This window comes from Neltuma alba, unplaced genomic scaffold, assembly GCF_004799145.2.
Source record: "Neltuma alba isolate B1F8T4 unplaced genomic scaffold, ASM479914v2 tig00011865_pilon, whole genome shotgun sequence".
In the NCBI taxonomy this organism is placed as follows: domain Eukaryota; kingdom Viridiplantae; phylum Streptophyta; class Magnoliopsida; order Fabales; family Fabaceae; genus Neltuma; species Neltuma alba.
Genome location: NW_021636469.1, coordinates 136179 through 154154, shown reverse-complemented (window position 1 = coordinate 154154; position 17976 = coordinate 136179). Strand labels below are relative to the sequence as shown.

The 17976-nt window shown below is 33.8% G+C and overlaps 5 protein-coding genes across 6 annotated transcripts; 2 read left to right on the top strand and 3 right to left on the bottom strand.

The window, feature by feature from the left end:
* Nucleotides 1–315: 315 nt before the first annotated feature.
* On the bottom strand, nucleotides 316–2133 carry LOC114718737 (WRKY transcription factor 42-like). The gene is made up of 4 exons (XM_028904156.1): nucleotides 2078–2133; nucleotides 1771–1950; nucleotides 1401–1514; nucleotides 316–933 (listed from the first exon to the last, which is right to left on the bottom strand). Exons 2-4 carry the CDS (start codon nucleotides 1918–1920, stop codon nucleotides 316–318), a joined length of 882 nt encoding a protein of 293 aa, XP_028759989.1. The 5' UTR covers nucleotides 1921–1950; nucleotides 2078–2133.
* Nucleotides 2134–2136: 3 nt separating this feature from the next.
* On the bottom strand, nucleotides 2137–3170 carry LOC114718746 (uncharacterized). Its single transcript, XM_028904170.1, has 4 exons — nucleotides 3108–3170; nucleotides 2608–2715; nucleotides 2366–2443; nucleotides 2137–2250 (listed from the first exon to the last, which is right to left on the bottom strand). Exons 2-4 carry the CDS (start codon nucleotides 2704–2706, stop codon nucleotides 2137–2139), a joined length of 291 nt encoding a protein of 96 aa, XP_028760003.1. The 5' UTR covers nucleotides 2707–2715; nucleotides 3108–3170.
* Nucleotides 3171–6571: 3401 nt separating this feature from the next.
* Nucleotides 6572–7825, top strand: LOC114718744 (uncharacterized). 2 transcript variants are annotated; one of them, XM_028904166.1, is made up of 3 exons: nucleotides 6572–7096; nucleotides 7427–7560; nucleotides 7669–7825. In XM_028904166.1, the coding sequence occupies exons 1-3, from the start codon at nucleotides 6638–6640 to the stop codon at nucleotides 7754–7756; spliced, it is 681 nt and encodes a 226-aa protein (XP_028759999.1). In that variant the 5' UTR covers nucleotides 6572–6637; the 3' UTR covers nucleotides 7757–7825. The 2 variants fall into 2 exon arrangements, with proteins under 2 accessions (XP_028759999.1, XP_028760000.1); XM_028904167.1 differs by lacking the exons at nucleotides 7427–7560; nucleotides 7669–7825 and adding an exon at nucleotides 7250–7420.
* Nucleotides 7826–7966: 141 nt separating this feature from the next.
* Nucleotides 7967–10482, bottom strand: LOC114718745 (1,4-dihydroxy-2-naphthoyl-CoA thioesterase 1). Its single transcript, XM_028904169.1, has 3 exons — nucleotides 10067–10482; nucleotides 9782–9973; nucleotides 7967–8364 (listed from the first exon to the last, which is right to left on the bottom strand). Exons 1-3 carry the CDS (start codon nucleotides 10199–10201, stop codon nucleotides 8212–8214), a joined length of 480 nt encoding a protein of 159 aa, XP_028760002.1. The 5' UTR covers nucleotides 10202–10482; the 3' UTR covers nucleotides 7967–8211.
* A 5920-nt stretch (nucleotides 10483–16402) lies between these two features.
* LOC114718747 (uncharacterized) lies at nucleotides 16403–16950 on the top strand. Its single transcript, XM_028904171.1, has one exon. It carries the CDS (start codon nucleotides 16533–16535, stop codon nucleotides 16770–16772), a length of 240 nt encoding a protein of 79 aa, XP_028760004.1. The 5' UTR covers nucleotides 16403–16532; the 3' UTR covers nucleotides 16773–16950.
* The last annotated feature ends 1026 nt before the right edge of the window (nucleotides 16951–17976 follow it).

The following is a 17976-nucleotide window of genomic DNA, read 5'->3' as shown; positions in this document are numbered from 1 at the left end:
GCAATGATTCTCAAGATCATTGTAAGAACGAATTCCTTCCTTGTTCAGGAGCAAAATTCAATCTATTGCAGTGAAAATTTGAAACCTTTGCTATCAAGAACTTTTGTATACAGCATGTTCACGAAGTGTAGAATCTAAGGTTTGCTCTATAGTTCTTATTACAGATGGTACAAAAAGCTGTGCTACCATGAATAAAAACTTAAAACCTATTGTAAAACTAAACTCCCATTACATATCTTGCGTGTAGCGCTGATGCATGCAAGCCACACATGCTTTTGAGTTGATTAATCCTTTTCTACAAGGGTTGACTCTAAATCAATCCAGTGGTGAAGCGCTGATGCAACGGTGAGAGCATCTAAGAAGAATGGTCATGCCCACTCCCACTTGGTTCATTGTGATTATGAAGTTTCTGAGTTGCTTCGGTGATTGAAGATATTGCTGTAACAATGTTGCTTTGAAAGAAGGATCTTTAGCCATAGCTGCACCAACTAAATTCTCCAAGTAAGGATTTCTCTCAGATGCCATTGTGGTCCGAGACTTGGCAAACAAATTCAGTTGCTCGGTTTGTTGAGCTGAGCCATGCAATGAGAAAGGGAATGGTTGGCACTGGTTTAGTGATGAGGCAGGCCTCTGGAAGTTCAAAGAGTTATTTTTAGAGGGGGCAGTCAAGTCCAATGTTATTGTAGGACATGATGATGATGTAGAGAAGGAAACCAAGCCACTAGAGGCAGGAGCAGATAATGAAGAGAAGAGGCCTGAATTTAGGACAGTGCTGTTATTATGTGCAGAACTAGTGGTTGAGCCCGTAAGTAACATGCTCAGTGCTGCTGATGTTAGGCTTGCCATAGGTCTGGCTGCTGCAGGGAGTGGATGATTATGGCTCCCTTCATAAGTTGTAATGAACACATTATTATCCTTAACACACCTTTGCACCTGTAACAATATATGAATCTTTTTTCATACATGGTTCTTTGGCACCAAAAAATTGCATTCTTCTAGTTTTGAACTTGGTTTTGAGAAAAGAACACTAAAAAAATCAATGACATGGTTCTTGTTCAACATGTTTCTAACACTATCTGTTCATATCACGTGGACATTGGACAAATGTTGACATAGATTTTAAACACTCATAATACACACCACTTTTCAATTGAAAAGAAAATTCCCAACGGGGTTAAAACAGATTAGTAGAGAAGACGCATAAATTTATTCAAAAAGGTGTCAACGAAGTGCATACATAAATAGCTCAAGCCCATTTTCTATAGCCACATGTGGATCTGCAAAAGGAGCTTATAAAAATAAACACAGGATTCCAACTTGTTCTAACATCAAATGTACACTTGTAAAAGTCTTAAGAAAGCTTGTTTCCTTGATACTATAGAACAGAGATGTTCACGAACCTGTTTACGAACTGGGCATGCATTTCCCATGCTGCAACGGTAATAAGCTCGGGGACAAGGGTTATTCTTAGCTGTCTTTTGTCCATACTTTCTCCACTGACACCCATCACCTATCTGATCATAAGAATCAGAAGTTTCCTCATTAACTATATTTTCATCTTCTGAAATTAGCAAACACATAACAAACATTGAATAAGGCTACTGGAGTATAAGCTCCCTCATGCTGTATAAAGTTTAAAATTGGAACCAAAGGGTTGTGAATGTAAGTTTTGAAAACCTCAAGGGGCGAATGTATATATAATTTACTCAACCAATGTAATATTAATCCAGTTAAAGAGAAATATGTCCAAAATAGCATAGAGATTTATACCAGAGAAAAATCTGAACGTGCCCGTATGGAAACTCTAGCCTTCCTGCAAGATGGCTCAAATGCTTGATCTGTTATTCTTTTAGACCCTTCCAGTCTTACTTGGCTACTCATACCAGGATCACCCTCAAGTGACAAAGCTGGTTTCTCCATCACTATAACATGATCTGCCCTATTCTGCTTCTAAATTAATGAACACACTTATCATCTGCTCTTTTGAATAAGCTCTTTCAATATATATCCCAAGTCCCAGATTAAGAGACAGAGTTATCATAATTAAGTAAACAAGAAAGTTTTGATTCAAACTAACCAGAAAATCCTGAAATTTTGGAGGCGGTGATGATTGCTGCTGATGCTGCTTCTGCATAGTTAAAGAAGGTGATTCTGAAGAGAAGTGTAGTGTTCAGTAATCTGGTTTAGCATAGCTCTTAAATTCTGATTTTCTTTCTTTGCTTCCTCTAGCTTAATTCTCAGCAAACCTGCCTAAGAATCGTATGTCATCCAGACCCAAAAGCACAAGTCATTGATCTGGTCCAACGTATAAGTGATACCAATCAAAACTCATGGCATAAATTTCCTAATCAAAGATTATACTTACTTGAGTAAACGGCTGCTCTTGATTCGGGTGGATTTTTTCTGAGATATTCAGGCTCAAACTGAGAAAATTGAAACCCATCTGCATATATTAGAAAATTGAAAAATGAGGGAAACTGCCTCATTACATATAGAGGTCTTTCATCTGAGGTTTGATTTTGGATTGGCCAATCGAGCTTAATTAACAAAACAATTATCTTTATGATGGAAGAGGGGAGACAGAAACCAAAATAGAAGGAAACTTACAGTGCTGTTAATGGAGGTTTCTTGAGTTTTATTATCACACATGTCTGGTGGCGCTTCCTTAACTCGCAGTAATTCTTTTACTGAAGCCTGTCCTTCCATTTTTGTACTCTGTATGGTGATAATGATATCAGATCTGAGAAGATTACTGCATACCGTGATCCAGCTTTTGAAGATCAATCAAATAATTGATGCAGTGCAGAGCAACGATAATCTAATCTTTCTTTCTCATCAACTCTAGTTTCTAACACTATTTTTTCTCATTTTAACTAAATTTTTTGTGGTATCATTTTAAGTTCAAAAAGTGGGCTTTGCCCAAAAGTATGAATTGTCATGATAGAAATATGTTCATGTACATACATACATACATACATACATACATACATATATATAGATATATATATATATATATAGTGTATACAAGCGTATATGTACCCATGTACAAGTCAACTATAGGAGAAGGGACTAATCGTGATTCTAGATAAACTCTTGTTACTCTTTACCTTATGAAATTTCCTTGATGGTTGAAAGGAAAATCAGGGACACCTGAAGAAATTAAAATGTTACTCCTCCGGTCCTTATTATAAGACCCAATTTGACTTTTTATTTGGTCCTAATTATAAGACCACAATCCATTTTATCTCTTATATTTATGCATTTTTTTCCAAGATAATCCTTCTAATAATGATAGTTTTAGCCAATATACTTAATTAGCAAGGATATTTTAGGAATGACAACACTTATTTATTATAAATAACCAACTTAACTTACTTTCTTAATCTCCTCAAATAAGTCAATTGGGTCTTATAATTAGGACCGGAGGAGTAAAAAATATCCAAGATGAGTCACGGTCTAGGAAGAAAATATAGACAGATATAATTAATAAAATACAGGTCAATGAAGTGCATTATAAATAGGCAAATCAAATGTATTAAGTAGTTTTTTTAAGGAGGTCGACCTTTCACTGAGTTATGACTTGTATCTTATCATCATCATTTTTGCTTCCTCCATGGAGATTTTTCTCCCTGTCCCTCTCTCTCTCTCTCTGTGTTCAACCAGAGGCATTGCACGCAACTGCTTTTATTTAACAATCATGTCACCTTTCAACATTCGATCCTAAGACTGCATTTTTATTTTTAATGATGTCCATATAAATGTAATCTTGATATCCTTTAATATTGATTTTTGTTTTTTGTTTTTGTTTTTCCTTTTACATGGAGCCAACTTGTATCCATATTGCTAAATAATACTACATCTGGTTATTAATATAATGGCTCCTTAACTAATTTAATTTACATAAATTGAAAAAAGAGACAAATTAGTCATTTATAACTCAACATCATTGAAATATTTATGTACAACATTAGATTTTATATCAATTTACAAGTTAGGTAAATTAGTTTCAAAAAACAATAAACATGAACAACAAAATAAATTGATGTATTCTATTTAAAACTAAATATAACTCCATCTAACTCTTATCTCAGAGATCAGACGGAGTTTTTCGGATGATTCTATGAAAAATGGAGGATTGAATATTACAAGAAATTTAGAAGCCTCAAGAATTCCATGGCATTAGTCAGTCCAAGGGGTAAAAAAAACAAAAGGAAAAGAACGTGCAAAGAGTACCATAATCACATAATGTGTTTGAAGTGGAAAAGCTAGAGTTGCCATCATTTTTTCTTCTTTTGCGCTTAATAAAAACCTTGTCAAGTTGAATATCAAACTGATGGATAAGCCGACGGGGTATACCAGAGTCCAGAAAATGCCCTGGAATGGAAATTTATTTCTGTGCGCGTCTGACCCGCGTCCAGATCTCTATCGTCTTACTATTTTTCTCAATTTATTCGACCTTTGCTATCCTTTTACATTTTAACCTTCTCTCTATTCCGGGGGTAACATTTTTCAATCATGTAGGAAATTAAGAAATAGGAAAAATATATATACTTTTATACTGCTTCCGGTCTTTAATATAAAATCTTATTTGATTTTTGTTTTGGTCCTAAATATAAGACCCAAATCCACTTTGTCTCTTATATTTATTTATTTTTTCTTAAAATAGTCCTTCTAATAATAATATTTCTAACCAACAAACTTGATTAGTAAGGATATTTTATAAAAGACAATACTTATTTATTACAAATAATTAACTTAATTTGTTTTTTTAATCTATTTAAATAAGTCAACTAGTTCTTATATTTAGAAGTGAATGTAGTATATCATTATATATAATTTAACATAAAGTCGGTATGTCTTGGAGCAGGTGATATTTGTATCAAAATGTATAGTGCACAAGACTGGTTAATAAAAGTCTGCTTTCTTGTCAGACTTGGTAACCCCAGAAAAATACATTTTAAAGAAGAATTCAAACAAATCATTTGGTAAGCAACGTAGTTGCATGAAATGTTGGCTTCCCAGAGAGTTGGAATTGAGGTCGTTGAAAGTTCGATTACTTTGGCGTGACTAGAAAGGCAAAAGACCGAAGCCTAGTTTTGTAGCGAATTTATATACAGGAAATACAGTGAAAGAGCTCAAATACAAAAATCTTGTCATGAACTAAACATCCATTTCATGAGAGTGGTGAGCTAAAAATCATTCAGTGTAAAAAGTAACGGAGAAATTATCGCCTGATCGTGTCTAGTAATATAACGTCTAATCCTAATTATAAGAGCTAGCTGACTAATTTGAGAAGATTAAGAAAAGAAGTTAAGTTAAATATTTATTTAAATATTTGTTGTCTTTCCTAAAATATCCTTGATAATCAAGTGTATTGATTAGAACTACTATTATTAGAAGGACTACTTTGAAAAAAAATACATAAATATGAAAGACAAAGTGGATTAGGATTTTATATTTAGGACCAAAATAAAAGTCAAACAAGATTTTATATTAAAAACCGGAGGTAGTATATATTAACAAATTTAGACAACACTTGACTTGCAAATAATAATACATTTTTTTAAGGAATTTTTGATTTGGGGTTATGCAATATCTAGGTTTTTATACAATACTTATATCTAAGTTTTTTATATTTATTACAACAAATTTTCCAATCACATATGGTAAGTGTACTATTTTTTATTTATTATTATTTAATTATAAATTCACATAAAATAAAATAAAATACATAGTCATATGTGATTAGAGAATTTGACATTATGAATGTAAAAAACTTGATCTAAATATTTTCTTATGATTACTACTTTTTTTTATCATAAATGTTAAAGTTAGCTAGGGAGTTAAGTGGAAAAAAAAGTTAGGGAGTTGTGTTTGATAATAAATATAGAATCTTAATTCATGTTATCTCTCATATTTATTATTTTTTCTGACTTTGCATAGAGACATTTTAAGGAGCTTGTCATATTTTAGGGTAGAGCGGTGCTCAATACCAAATCTTTCCAGTGCCTTAAAAAAAAAAATTCAGTATCATAATATTATTTTTCAGATATATCTATTATCCTGATATTATTTTTTTGATTTTTTTTATTATGCATTGAACACCATAAATCATCATAATAAATAAAATTAAGAAAAAACCAGGTTCATAAAAAAAATAATATAAAAGTATCAGATGCATCACAAATAAAATTGAGATATTGGATGCACAAATGACATAGTACTACTATATTCTACGTACTTCACCCTTAAAAATAAGAAATAATTCATTAACATGCAGGGTTCAATGACTATCTAATTTTTTTAAGGCTTCTAAATACTTTTGATTTTTTCAGGTAAAAGTAAAAACGATAAATGTCATTAAAAAAAAACGATAAACAATGGTAAATTATAAGTCAATTGTTGTAATAATGTACAAAATATTAAAAAAAATCGTTGGAAAAAGGAAGGAAAAAAATTCAGACAGCCATCCATTTGTAATCATATGTATTAATTTATTAATTATGAATACGTGTATATCAAATATCAATATAATTATTCCTTGCACTATTATTTGACAGTGGAAAGAGTATGATTTTAAAAATTAGCGATATTTCTCCCTCCAAATGCCATAGGGACACTTTCCGGGAGGGCTTGTATGCATGCCCTTCTTTCATTGATTCTTCCATTCCGTCCACTTCAGAGGCAACTAGCTTCTGCAGGAAGGCTTCTATTGATTCTTCTCAACATTTTATTTTCAAATATATTCCTAAAGAATAACCAGAAGAATTACAATAAGGAGCTTGAAAGAATGTTGGGCCTAATGGAATCGCAGTCTGTGCTTCTCTGGAACAGTTTGCCGATTCCCCTGAAACCGGCGACGACGATCTCCACTTCCTTTGCTCCAGCCCTAACTCCTCGAAGACGTCTAACGACTTCGGCATCAGCCATCTCATCGGAGTTAACTTCGAAACCAGAGACATCCAAGTCGATCCCAGCCACATCATCTGCAAAGTCATTTGTCTCGACTACTCCGCTCATTCATGCGGTGAAAAATCTAGGGTTTCGACCCACTCCAAAATTGGGGCTTCTGTCTCTCTTGTTTTCACTCTCCATGGTACTGTTATTTTAACCCTCTCTGTTTATTTGTTACTGACTTTGGTATTCAAAACAGAGTTTGGAAGCATATTTTTGCATATGAAACTTGAATTAGTTTCTCATGCTCATTTCTTCTCATTATCAGTTTGTCTTTTTGGTGTTTTGGTAGTAGGCTTTTGGTGCATTCTTTTCAGTGGCTTTGGTATCTGTTCCAACTGTAATTGTAAGTTCAAAAGGATTTCTATTCAGTGTTGTGAGCGAAGAATTCAGTTTTCATCTGTTTTAGCACATCTATAGCACATGTTTAGAATGGCTGGCATTTATTGGTGAGTTTTCATGCCATGCACAGGCTTTTGGAAGATTAGGAGTTTCAATGAAAAAATTGTCTAAAGTTGCCTCAGAAGAGGTACCGGGAACTTTATCTTCTCTCAAACTTTCTAGTATGGAGGTGAACGACTTGGCCCAAGAACTTAGAAATCTCAGGTGATACTTCTCGAGTTCCTTTGTTCGTTATAAGTTGTATAGATGTACAGTTTAAGCCTTTTCTGTCAGTCTATCTCTGATGGTGCGATGTCTTCCCTTCGTTTTAAGGCATGAAATTTCTGGAATCCGCACGGTAGAGAATGACAGAGACACTAAAGATGCAAGATCCTTCCGGAACAAGGACTCAATATCCTAATTCTGAATATCCCCAATGTTGCCTAGATAACCACTACGTTCCTCCGCACACCCCAACCAAAAAAAAAAACTATATCTCTGAACTTACCGCCATGTGGGAATTGCTGACTGCTTGTCAGGCCTGTTCGTTCATCTGGTTCAGTTGAAAATGAAGCAGCTAGTGAACTCAAATTAAAGGAAACTATTGGTTCTTTTGAGTTTGGTGCTGTAATTGCAAAATGCCGAGAAAAGCTGATCGTGCATAGCGTTTCTTTTCGCAGTTGGATTAGTTTCCAGGCTTCTCCTGAACCTTTAATTGCAAGATGTTTCATTATCCATATACATAAATGCACAAAAAAAGATATGATCATGTTGTGCATCTCAGGAATTCTTTTTTTTTTTTTTTTTTGACTTGATGCAATTCTGGTTACAGAAGAATTGTACTTATTACTTAAACAAATCAAACCATATGAATATTCACAGTTTTGCATACTTCTTGAGAGCTTTGTCAGCATCTTTTGCATGATCTGGGACTGGCATGTTGCTTAGAAGAGTAACCCTAGACGATGATACCAAGGATCTATTTTGAGAGTTTGAAGGATCTATCTTCCAAATTCTCACTTCCCATACCTGCTTCAAAATAGAGTAAAATTTGATGAGCAGGGTCTGTTTATGACGTTTGAATAGAGCAACATATGACTTCTATGTTGTAGAATTTAACCAACATGTACTTGCTCGTTATGGGGCATGTAGTTCCTAATCCAGTGAACATTTTCTCCTAAGAGTAAGAAGGTATGGTGTGATGCCCAGTGCCACATCGAGGGAAAATGAAACGGATAGCATTTTTAATCCTTCTTAAGCTAACGATACTAAGCTGCCAAATAGCTGCAGATTAAAACTGAAACAGCCAATTAATTGATTGTTCACTTGAAACCAAGCTCAAACTTTAACATTGGGGTGAGCTTGATTACTGTAATGGTTCAATTCCTCTATCTGCTAGTATATGTGTCAGTAAAGTAGAAAACATTCTATGCTAATTTAAATATATGATGACCAGACCACTTCCAACTTCAGCGAATAGGAAAACTCAAGCACAAAAAAAGAAATGCTGAGGCGATATCAATCATGTTTAGCCGGAAAAATGTTCATATAGTGACGAAAGAGGTTGGAATTTTCAATTTCTTAGTACTAGTTTTTCTTCTCAACTCTCAAGTTATTCGGCAGATCTCCAAGCAGTTTCTTTCAACAACTGGTCAAATGAACAGATTAATAACGACTTGGTCACGAGGCAGAGACGGAAACCAGAATGTGGCTATGTCGATTGTTGAGATGATAACAGTTTAGGGACAGAGGTTCTATGAGTAAAGAATGGAAACACTTGCATCCATTTATCTCTCTCTTCTTTTTTGGGGCCGGGGAAGTGGGGTGGGGTTGCTATTTATAATTCTACGGTTTTCTTAAGTCGATCCATTTCATTAGCAGCTGGCGGACTAAGCCAGATTAATGGCCTTGGCTCTGTGTGAAATCAGGCTTTACAGGAATAAGGTGATGTTCAACAGCTAAGTGCTGACCAACATATGAGCCTGCTATGAATTTCACTACATCAGAATCAAGTTGCTTGGATGCAGGATAAGGAAGTTGTGGCAACAGGTACAGCAGATGGAATTCGGAGTGATGATTCAAAGGGAGGGAGGATGTTGGAGGATAAATGATCGACTGTTCTTAATGGAAGAGGAGGCCAAAAAAACCAGAATTGTGCAAGGTCGTTATTGGTCTATATGGTTTCAAAGGTGATTTGATCACGACATGGGAATGAGAGGATATAAAATGGTAGGACTAAATCGCGTTTAATTCTTGATGGCTAACAGCAGAGCATCAGCTTATGGCGTAAGTAATGTATGAAAGAATTAAAAGTTTATTCAGTTTATGCCCATAATGTTGTGATTCTGTGATGTTTTATTGATACCAGAAAGCCTCATAAACTGAACTTTTGTGCATGGAAGGAATTAAGAGAGACAGAGATGCAATGTGAAAGAGGAAGGAAGACCTGGATGCTTTTGCCAACATGAAGAGGGGTGGCTTCGGCATGGACCAAGTCACCCAGCTCGGCGCGTCTGAGATGGTTGATGCTGAGCTGAACTCCGGCTACTCTTTTGAAACCAGAAGCCATGTGAGCTCCCATGCTTGCCAGGCCCTCTGCGATCATGGCCGACACCCCTCCATGTAAGACCTTGAACGGCTAAATTCGGCAACCAAAAACATTGAGATCTCAGTAAATCAAGCACAGAAGAAAGAAGGGGAAATTGGGAATGAAGAAAAGTTGGGGGTTGACCTGGCAGCACTTATGAGTCACAGGGAGGCGGCCGGCCACCCTGTGGGGGGAGACATCTTCAATCACGAAGCCAATTGCGTGAAGAGGAGCATCCAAATCTGCGGTCTTTGATGATGAAGAGGCTTCGTCCTCCATTGAAAGAGCTGGGGCCTTGGAAGATGGAAAATGTTTGGTGAAGTCGAAGTGTTGAAGCGTTATAGGAAGTCGTTGATGGAGAGGGTATTTCGGACCATTCGTGAGAAGGAATGGTGGGTGGGTGCCACTGGTTGGGTAGGTGGCTGAAGGAAGATGAGGTGGTGATGGTCGATTCTCAATTCAATTCCACCTCCAAGCAAATTCCCTTTAAGCACTGTTTCTGCTTTCTATTGTAAAGAACAGACACGTGCCTTTTTGTCTTCATTCATATTGATGCTAAATTTTACTTGCTGCCTCTCTGTCTTTGCTCATATCCAGATATTCTGCTTTAACCTTCTTTTTTTTTTTTTTTTCCTTTCACGTGTTGAATCAATTTCGTTCCCCTCCTACTTATGATGCCAAAATCCTGTTAAATGGCTCATCAAAAAAAAAAAAAATCCTGTTAAATGGTCATCCTTGTGATCTTTTTCTCGATTCAAAATTAACTTTGCTAACATCTTAAAACATAAAAATTTATCAGTAAATCCTTCAAATTTTATATTATTTATCACATGAAATTTTAAAATACATATATAATTCAAAATATTTTTTATTAAACAATTTTTGAAGATATCAATTTTATCCTTGAAATGGGGAGCATGTGAACTGAGTTTGACCGGGTCGAATATCAACCTGGGGCCCGGTCCAGTGTTTTTAGTCTTGTACTCCTCATCTGGTGGGGGCTGGACTAACTTGGGCTAAAATCGAGCAAGTCGAGTCCAGTCCTTGATGGGCTGGGTCATGGGGTCCCACGAAGTTCTCTCTCGCTCCTTTCTGCGTGGCAACTCCGATGGCCCAATACGAAACATACTCCTTTTTTGTTCTGTTCTCTGGCCCAAGACCACGGCCCATCAAAGGAGTGCAGGCAGGCTCATCATATATCAAACTGCCCATGGAACTCTGCATAGCCCACAATCCTTCAGTCTGTAGTTATTTTTCTTCCTTTTTGCCAACCCCCCAGTCTCTAATTATACAGCAGAGTTTTAAAATCCTAGTTGGTCCCAAATACAGAGCAAAGAAATGGTAATTGATTTTTTGAAAAAAAAATATTGCTCACCTTAATTGCATCAAGTTGGTGGCATCCTTTTAATTTCTCAACACATTTTGTTGTGATAATAATTTTAGTGAATTTGTTTTTGTAAGTTTAGGAATATTAATGACCACCCCTCAAATATCATGAAGCTAGTTAATCATGGGATAGAGTACATTTCTAAGCAACAGGGAAAAAATCTTGTACTGACTAAGCGGGGGGAATTATATTCCTCTGATCTTTAATATAAGACCCATTTAACTAATTTGATTAGATTTAAAAAGTTAGATAAGTTAATTAATTATAAGAAATGTGACACGTTTTTTCTAAAACACCATAATCATCTTTCTTAATACCTCCTCTCCCTCTTCTATTTGATTATGGTTGAGTAAGTGTCCATAAGAGTAATTTAGAGAAAATTGATAAATATGAGAAATGAGTTTTATATTTAGGACCAAAACCAACTCGACAATTAGGTCTTATATTAAAGACCGGAGGAGTATATGTTACGTAGCAAAGTCAGATTTAATATACTCCTCCGGTCCTTAATATAAGACCCATTTAACTAATTTGATTAGATTAAGGAAGTTAGGTAAGTTAGTTAATTATAAGAAATGTGACACGTTTTTCCTAAAATACCATAATCATTTTTCTTAATACCCTATCTTCCTCTTCTACTTGATTATGGTTGAAGGAGTATCCGTAGGGGTAATTTAGAGAAAATTGACAAATATGAGAAATGGGTCTTATATTTAAGACCAAAATCAACTCAACAATTGGGTCCTATATTAAGGACCAGAGGAGTATATCCAAACAGTGAATAATCTTTCATCTTGTTGACTATAACTGCCAATATATTAGTGGTGAAAAAAATAGATAATATACTGAAAGATGCAGAAGGAAGCACAAATTGAACCCTAAGATATGCTTCCATGAAGCTCAGTAGTAAATAAAACTGAATAAATTAAAATAAATAAGGAATTATGTTGTCAAGTAATTGTTATTGGAATTATTAGCCAAATGAATTTTCATTATCACTCACCAAATAAACTCGATGAAGCAAACATTCACTTTCACGCAAGCAAGGATCCGCATCGAGTTTGAATTCACTTGTAAATCTTCAACAGTATATAAAATAAAAAGTTACTTTCCATATTACAAAAAGGGCTATTCAAAAAAATATCTCGGAAAGTCTCTCAGATTCTGAAAAATTAGAAATGAAGTCCAGAAATATCTAAAGCACTTCTCAGTACACTAATTAAAAATGAATTCCAAAAATTGACATAGCTATCCTTAATACAGTGTCTACTTAACTAATTTGTGTAAATTAAAAAAATTAGTTAAATTAATTATTTATTAAATATATGTATCAATTTTTTTAAAAATACTCTCTTAAATCATTTGGATTATTATATTTAGAACTAAATTCAACTCTTCTAGTAGTTTTTATATTAGAGATCGCAAATGTATCTTAAATGGAGAGAAACCCATAAAAGATCAGGAAATTTGTAGAGAGATACACATGATATGTGACATATGAATATTAAATAATTTTGTGTAATAAATCATAAAAGTGTGTTCATAATCATCTAAGGAAGATTACGAAATCCCAAGTGGCTTTAATTAAATATATAGTTACATGGTGGGAAAAAGGAAGATAATCATCATCGCCACCTTTTTTGAATTATGATTAAAACCCACAAATACAAATACATGTATGAACCTAACTTTTATAGATATACGCATAACAGTATCTTAACTTTTCTTTTGTTTTTTTTAAAATTAAGATCGTCCCTAAATAAAGGGCTTTTATGAAGTGCATAAAGAACAGCAACACGATTCCCCAATCTCACAACCAACAAAGGCACACATTTGTTTAGGCCAACATATTGACATATAAAATTGAAAAGGAAAAAAGTGAGGAAAAGGAATTGTTAAATACATACCCCTCTTATCTTAATTTATAAGGTAAAGATAAAATTTTTCTTATTTTTATTTATAAATCAACCCATTAAATTTTTCTAACATAAATATATTATTATATCTTTTATTTATTATAGTATGGGTGGTTTTTTTTTTTAAAAATGTATATATTAAATCAGAGTAAAATTAAAAAGTTGTTAAAAATTTTAAGACAGAGTTAATGAGCAGTTTAAGATTTTTTTTTTTAATCTATAAACAAAATTAAAGGAGTACATATATAGACATAAGATAATGCGATAAAATGAAACGTACATGAGGTACATAATAAAGGAAGACAGCTTGAAGGCACTGTGTGTTGGAATAGGAATTTCTGGGAAGATCACAGTCTCTCACCACCTTCACCACAAACTGACACTTCTCTATGTGTATATCTAGAAACCTAGCTTCCTTCTTTGCAAAGATCACCCAAAAACAACCAATATACTAACAATGTAGAGCTGGAAAAGTGGTTCATTTCTATATATACAAGAGGGGGAAAGCAAAACCACAAAAGCTTTGCTTTGCATTTTGTTCTTGTTATTTTTTTCTGTTTGCAGATAAAGATGGTACAGGACCTGGTATTATTATATGTAAGCAAATATATATAAACATATATTTTGTGGCTCTTAGGCATAGTTGTTGCATTCGTAGCTAAGTATATATAAAGACAGCTTAGAGATATTTTTTTTCCTTCACTTTTTAAAGTACTTGTTCTTCTTCTTGCTGCTTTCTGCATCTTTTCTGAATTATTATATAAGATCACTGTGTGAAGTGTGAACGCAAATCGTATTTCATTGGTGAGAAAGGAGGCTTCCGGCTTTTGGGAGCAGTACTTTTAATGCACGCTTACTTATTCAGTAATTTATTATACGATCTGTAGTATATAATCAGGACTGATTGCTCCATTGAAGGATGTGCTATTTTTTATAAAAAAAAAAATTATAGTAAGTTCTTGCTAGGAAGTTTCTCTCTGCATGTGCTAAATGCTTAACAGGTCGGTACTTTGAATCCTATGATTTCAGTGACTTCTAGGATTAGCTTAATGATGAGTTACTTTGCTTTTATATTTGTATATGTGCTGGAAGCTGGTCTGTAATTTTTTTTTTTTATAATGATAACTGAAATTCATTAATCAAAACAGAGAATACACATAATAGAAAACAATAACACTCTTTTATCACCATCTGCCTTTGGTTTAGGAGATGAAAGTAGATCAAGCCGATGAGAGAGTCTAGTTAAGGATTTGTTTGAATTAGCGATTGGAAAAACAGTTTATTATCAATTTGACTTTTGAAAAAGTTAGATTGAGTAAAAGTTAAATTGAGTAATTTGAATTGTATTTTATAAAAGTTAGTTTGTAAAAATTAAATTGGGTAAACAAATTGTTTGGATTATACTTGAATAAAAATAAATTTAGTTTGTATGATTACCAAAATGGGTATGAATTTTATTAGATAACAAAAAATGATTAAAAATATAAATTTACAAAATATAACAATTTTATATTATTATAACAGGAAAAAGTTATATTTAATGAATAAAATATATTTAAATTAGAAATCATATTAATGTAAAAAAAATTTACACCAAGTAATATTACATAATTAATTAGATGATATACTCTGTATAATTTATGTAAATATAAAATAAAAATAATATTAAAAATTAAAAATATTATAAAAACTGTTGAAAATGATTTTAACTTAAGAGAATATTAAAAATAAATAACTAAAAATTAATTCGGAAGCATGAGAAATATATAGAGAAAAGCATAAAAATAACATAGACATAAGGGCAAAAATATCTTTTAATTTCAAAAAGCTATTTTTTCATAAATCATAAGTAAGTTTTAAGTGCTTTTACAATCATGCTTAAAAAAGTAGTTTTTGACTTATAAATCAGATTGGACAAAAACTGTGAAAAGAAACTCCTAGTTTTGCAAACTAACTTATTACATCTATAAGTTATTTTTTCCTCCCAAAACACCACCCCAAACAGGCTATAAGTAATCACACTCCTAGTCACTACTTGTACATGCATAATTTTTACATCTACATACATAGTTATTGATTAAAATTTTTACCTTTACTTTTGGGTGGATAGAAGACAAATATAAACTACTCTTCCGGTCCTAAATATAAGACTCTTATACTAGTATGTATAAGGGTCTTATATTTAGAACTGAAGGAATATCGCCTTATAAACACCAATCGTTATTTGAATTTTGGAAGTACAAATATCAAACTTAAAGATCTTCTTCATATCTTAAGAAAATCACACTAACCCAACTCACATCTAAGATTTAAAATAAGTGGGTATGAATTAAGCAATCCAGCCGCCTCCTCTCCTCTTTTTTTCTTTCTTCTTTTTTCCTTTCTCTTTTTATTTTAACCCTCTCATTCCAAAAGCTTCTTCCAGATGTGTAATTTATGAACCTTTATACCAAAGACTTGAACTTTCCAGTCCAAGTAGTTGTTATTCCTGCCATCTGGATTCCAAGAAAGAGTTTAAAAATGAGAAAAAGAAGAACCGAGTGTAATCCAGGGAGACTCTATACGTAGAGAGATGACATAGTTATATACGCGTAGATTCAACAAAGGCATCAAGCTAGCTAATTCTGTAGGCATTATTTAAAAACACCAAATATCTAAAACAAAGAATGAAGCATCTCTTTTTTTGACGCAGGAAACTAAATCACACTGACCTGCCTAACTAGACACAGTTTTCTACCATTTAGCTATTAAAAACCATTTGTCTGCTATATCTTCATCACTTATTTCGCCAAATCTGAGTTCTTTATCAGATAAAAAATTGCTTTTTTTTTTTTAACTGGAAGGAATAAGACTGGACTAATTAATACTATTACTCTGAATAAAGTTAAGTAGTTACATGTAATATAAACATGTGTTACTGTTCGTTAGGGAAAGCAAAGTTGGGCAGCGTATGACCAAATCACCAGAGAAAGTCAAAAGCAGGGGACAGGAGTGGTTTTGCTTCTCCACCCGGGGGGGGGGGGGATTTTTACAGCCATGCCTCTCTTGTGAGTCTTATCAGAGAATCCTCACCGTCCATTTCCTTCCTCATAAAAAAAAAAATAGCCTCTCACAAAGCTTGCTCTATAAATACAACTCCTTCGTATCCATGCGGCTTCAGACTACAAGTTGCTTGGTTCTCAAGAACCCCCTTGAGATAATATCAAACAGCGAGTCTCACAGAATCACCACTACCACATCATCATCATCAAACCCCGCCAAGAAGAGAAGAAGAAGACGATCAATTATCAGCATCAGGAAAGTGAGAATGGGAGCAAAGAAGTCATCATTCTCATCATTCTGTGGCATATTCAAGTCGTGCTTTTCAAGTGGAAGCAGAGATGATTACTACTGGGAAGATGGTCCCGGTGGAGAAAGGATATTTGCAAGTGATGAAGACAGAGGCCGTTGGGTCGCAGAGCCTGGTATTGACAGGAAAGCTTCTGCTTTCATTGCTCGTTTCTATGCCTCCCGTGTCTCAGACTCTGAGCATCAGTTCGCTTCTTAAGCGCAAAAACAAGACAAGAACAAGAACCTTCCTTCTCCTCTTCTTTGATTTTCCATTCTTGCAAACTAGTTTTAGCTTTCTTCTCGAAATTCTGACCAATCTTGTTAGCTGGAATAATGTGGTCCTCAATAATGTAAAAACATTTATTCATTTATGTTATTACGTGTGATTTCATTTACATCCATTCTGGCTATTATTCCTCTTCTTCCTCTCTATTTTCTTTTACTTTACTGCTGATTATAATGCATGGGGGTGTCAAGCATTTTGTTCATGACATAAAGCTTGAATATGTTTAACGGGAAAGATCTTGGGATTTGGAGATGAATAATGTGGTGTTGGCATAAGAACTTCACAAAAGGATTGGTTAATATTCCAGAGAAGTTTATTAAAAAAGAAATAATTGGATGCTGAACAGTCTAGTTCGTGATGTTTAAGTTTTCCAAGTGATTGCTGAATGATACTGTTTTAAGTAGTGACACAAGTATTTATTCTAGTTTTTGGACGAGAACTTGCAGTAGTTGCTTCTTCAAGTAACTAAATGACGACATATGACAGGAGGCCATAATTTGATAGTACTAATTCTCTCTTTCTGCGAATCTTCAACTTTGTAAAGCCATGTTGAAATGATGCATTTTGCTGTCAAGAAAAGAAATCATGGGAGTACAAGATGTACAATATCAAGTGTTATCTTTCTTTCTTTTCTTTTTTTGATTTGATAGCAGCTCTTGGCTATATTTCTCTTCACCTATATTTTATCCCTTCATATATTCCCTGGTTCTTTTCTCCAAGAGACAAGAAGATATTGGATTTTTCTTTTCCAAAAAACAAAAAAGAAAAATTAAAAAAGTTGCGACCAGGTGCAGATTGAACATAACTCGCTGAAAGAATCACATGCACGGAGAACATTGGTTTCGCGATTTTGTCAAAAGATGGTACTGTCATTGAGAGAAAATAATTCAGCTTTGTCTGCTGCATAAATTTGGAAGCACAATATCTCATACCAAACTTCTCTTTCAACCAAGTAATTAGTGCCATGGGAAAAAAAAATGAAGTATTCAATGTGTTCAACACATCAGAAGTATAAGGTACTACCTCTAGTCCTTAATATAAGATCTTATTTGATTTTTATTTTGATTCTCAATATAATACCTCAATCCATTTTGTTTCTTATATTTATGTATTTTTTTCCAAAATAGTCCTTCTA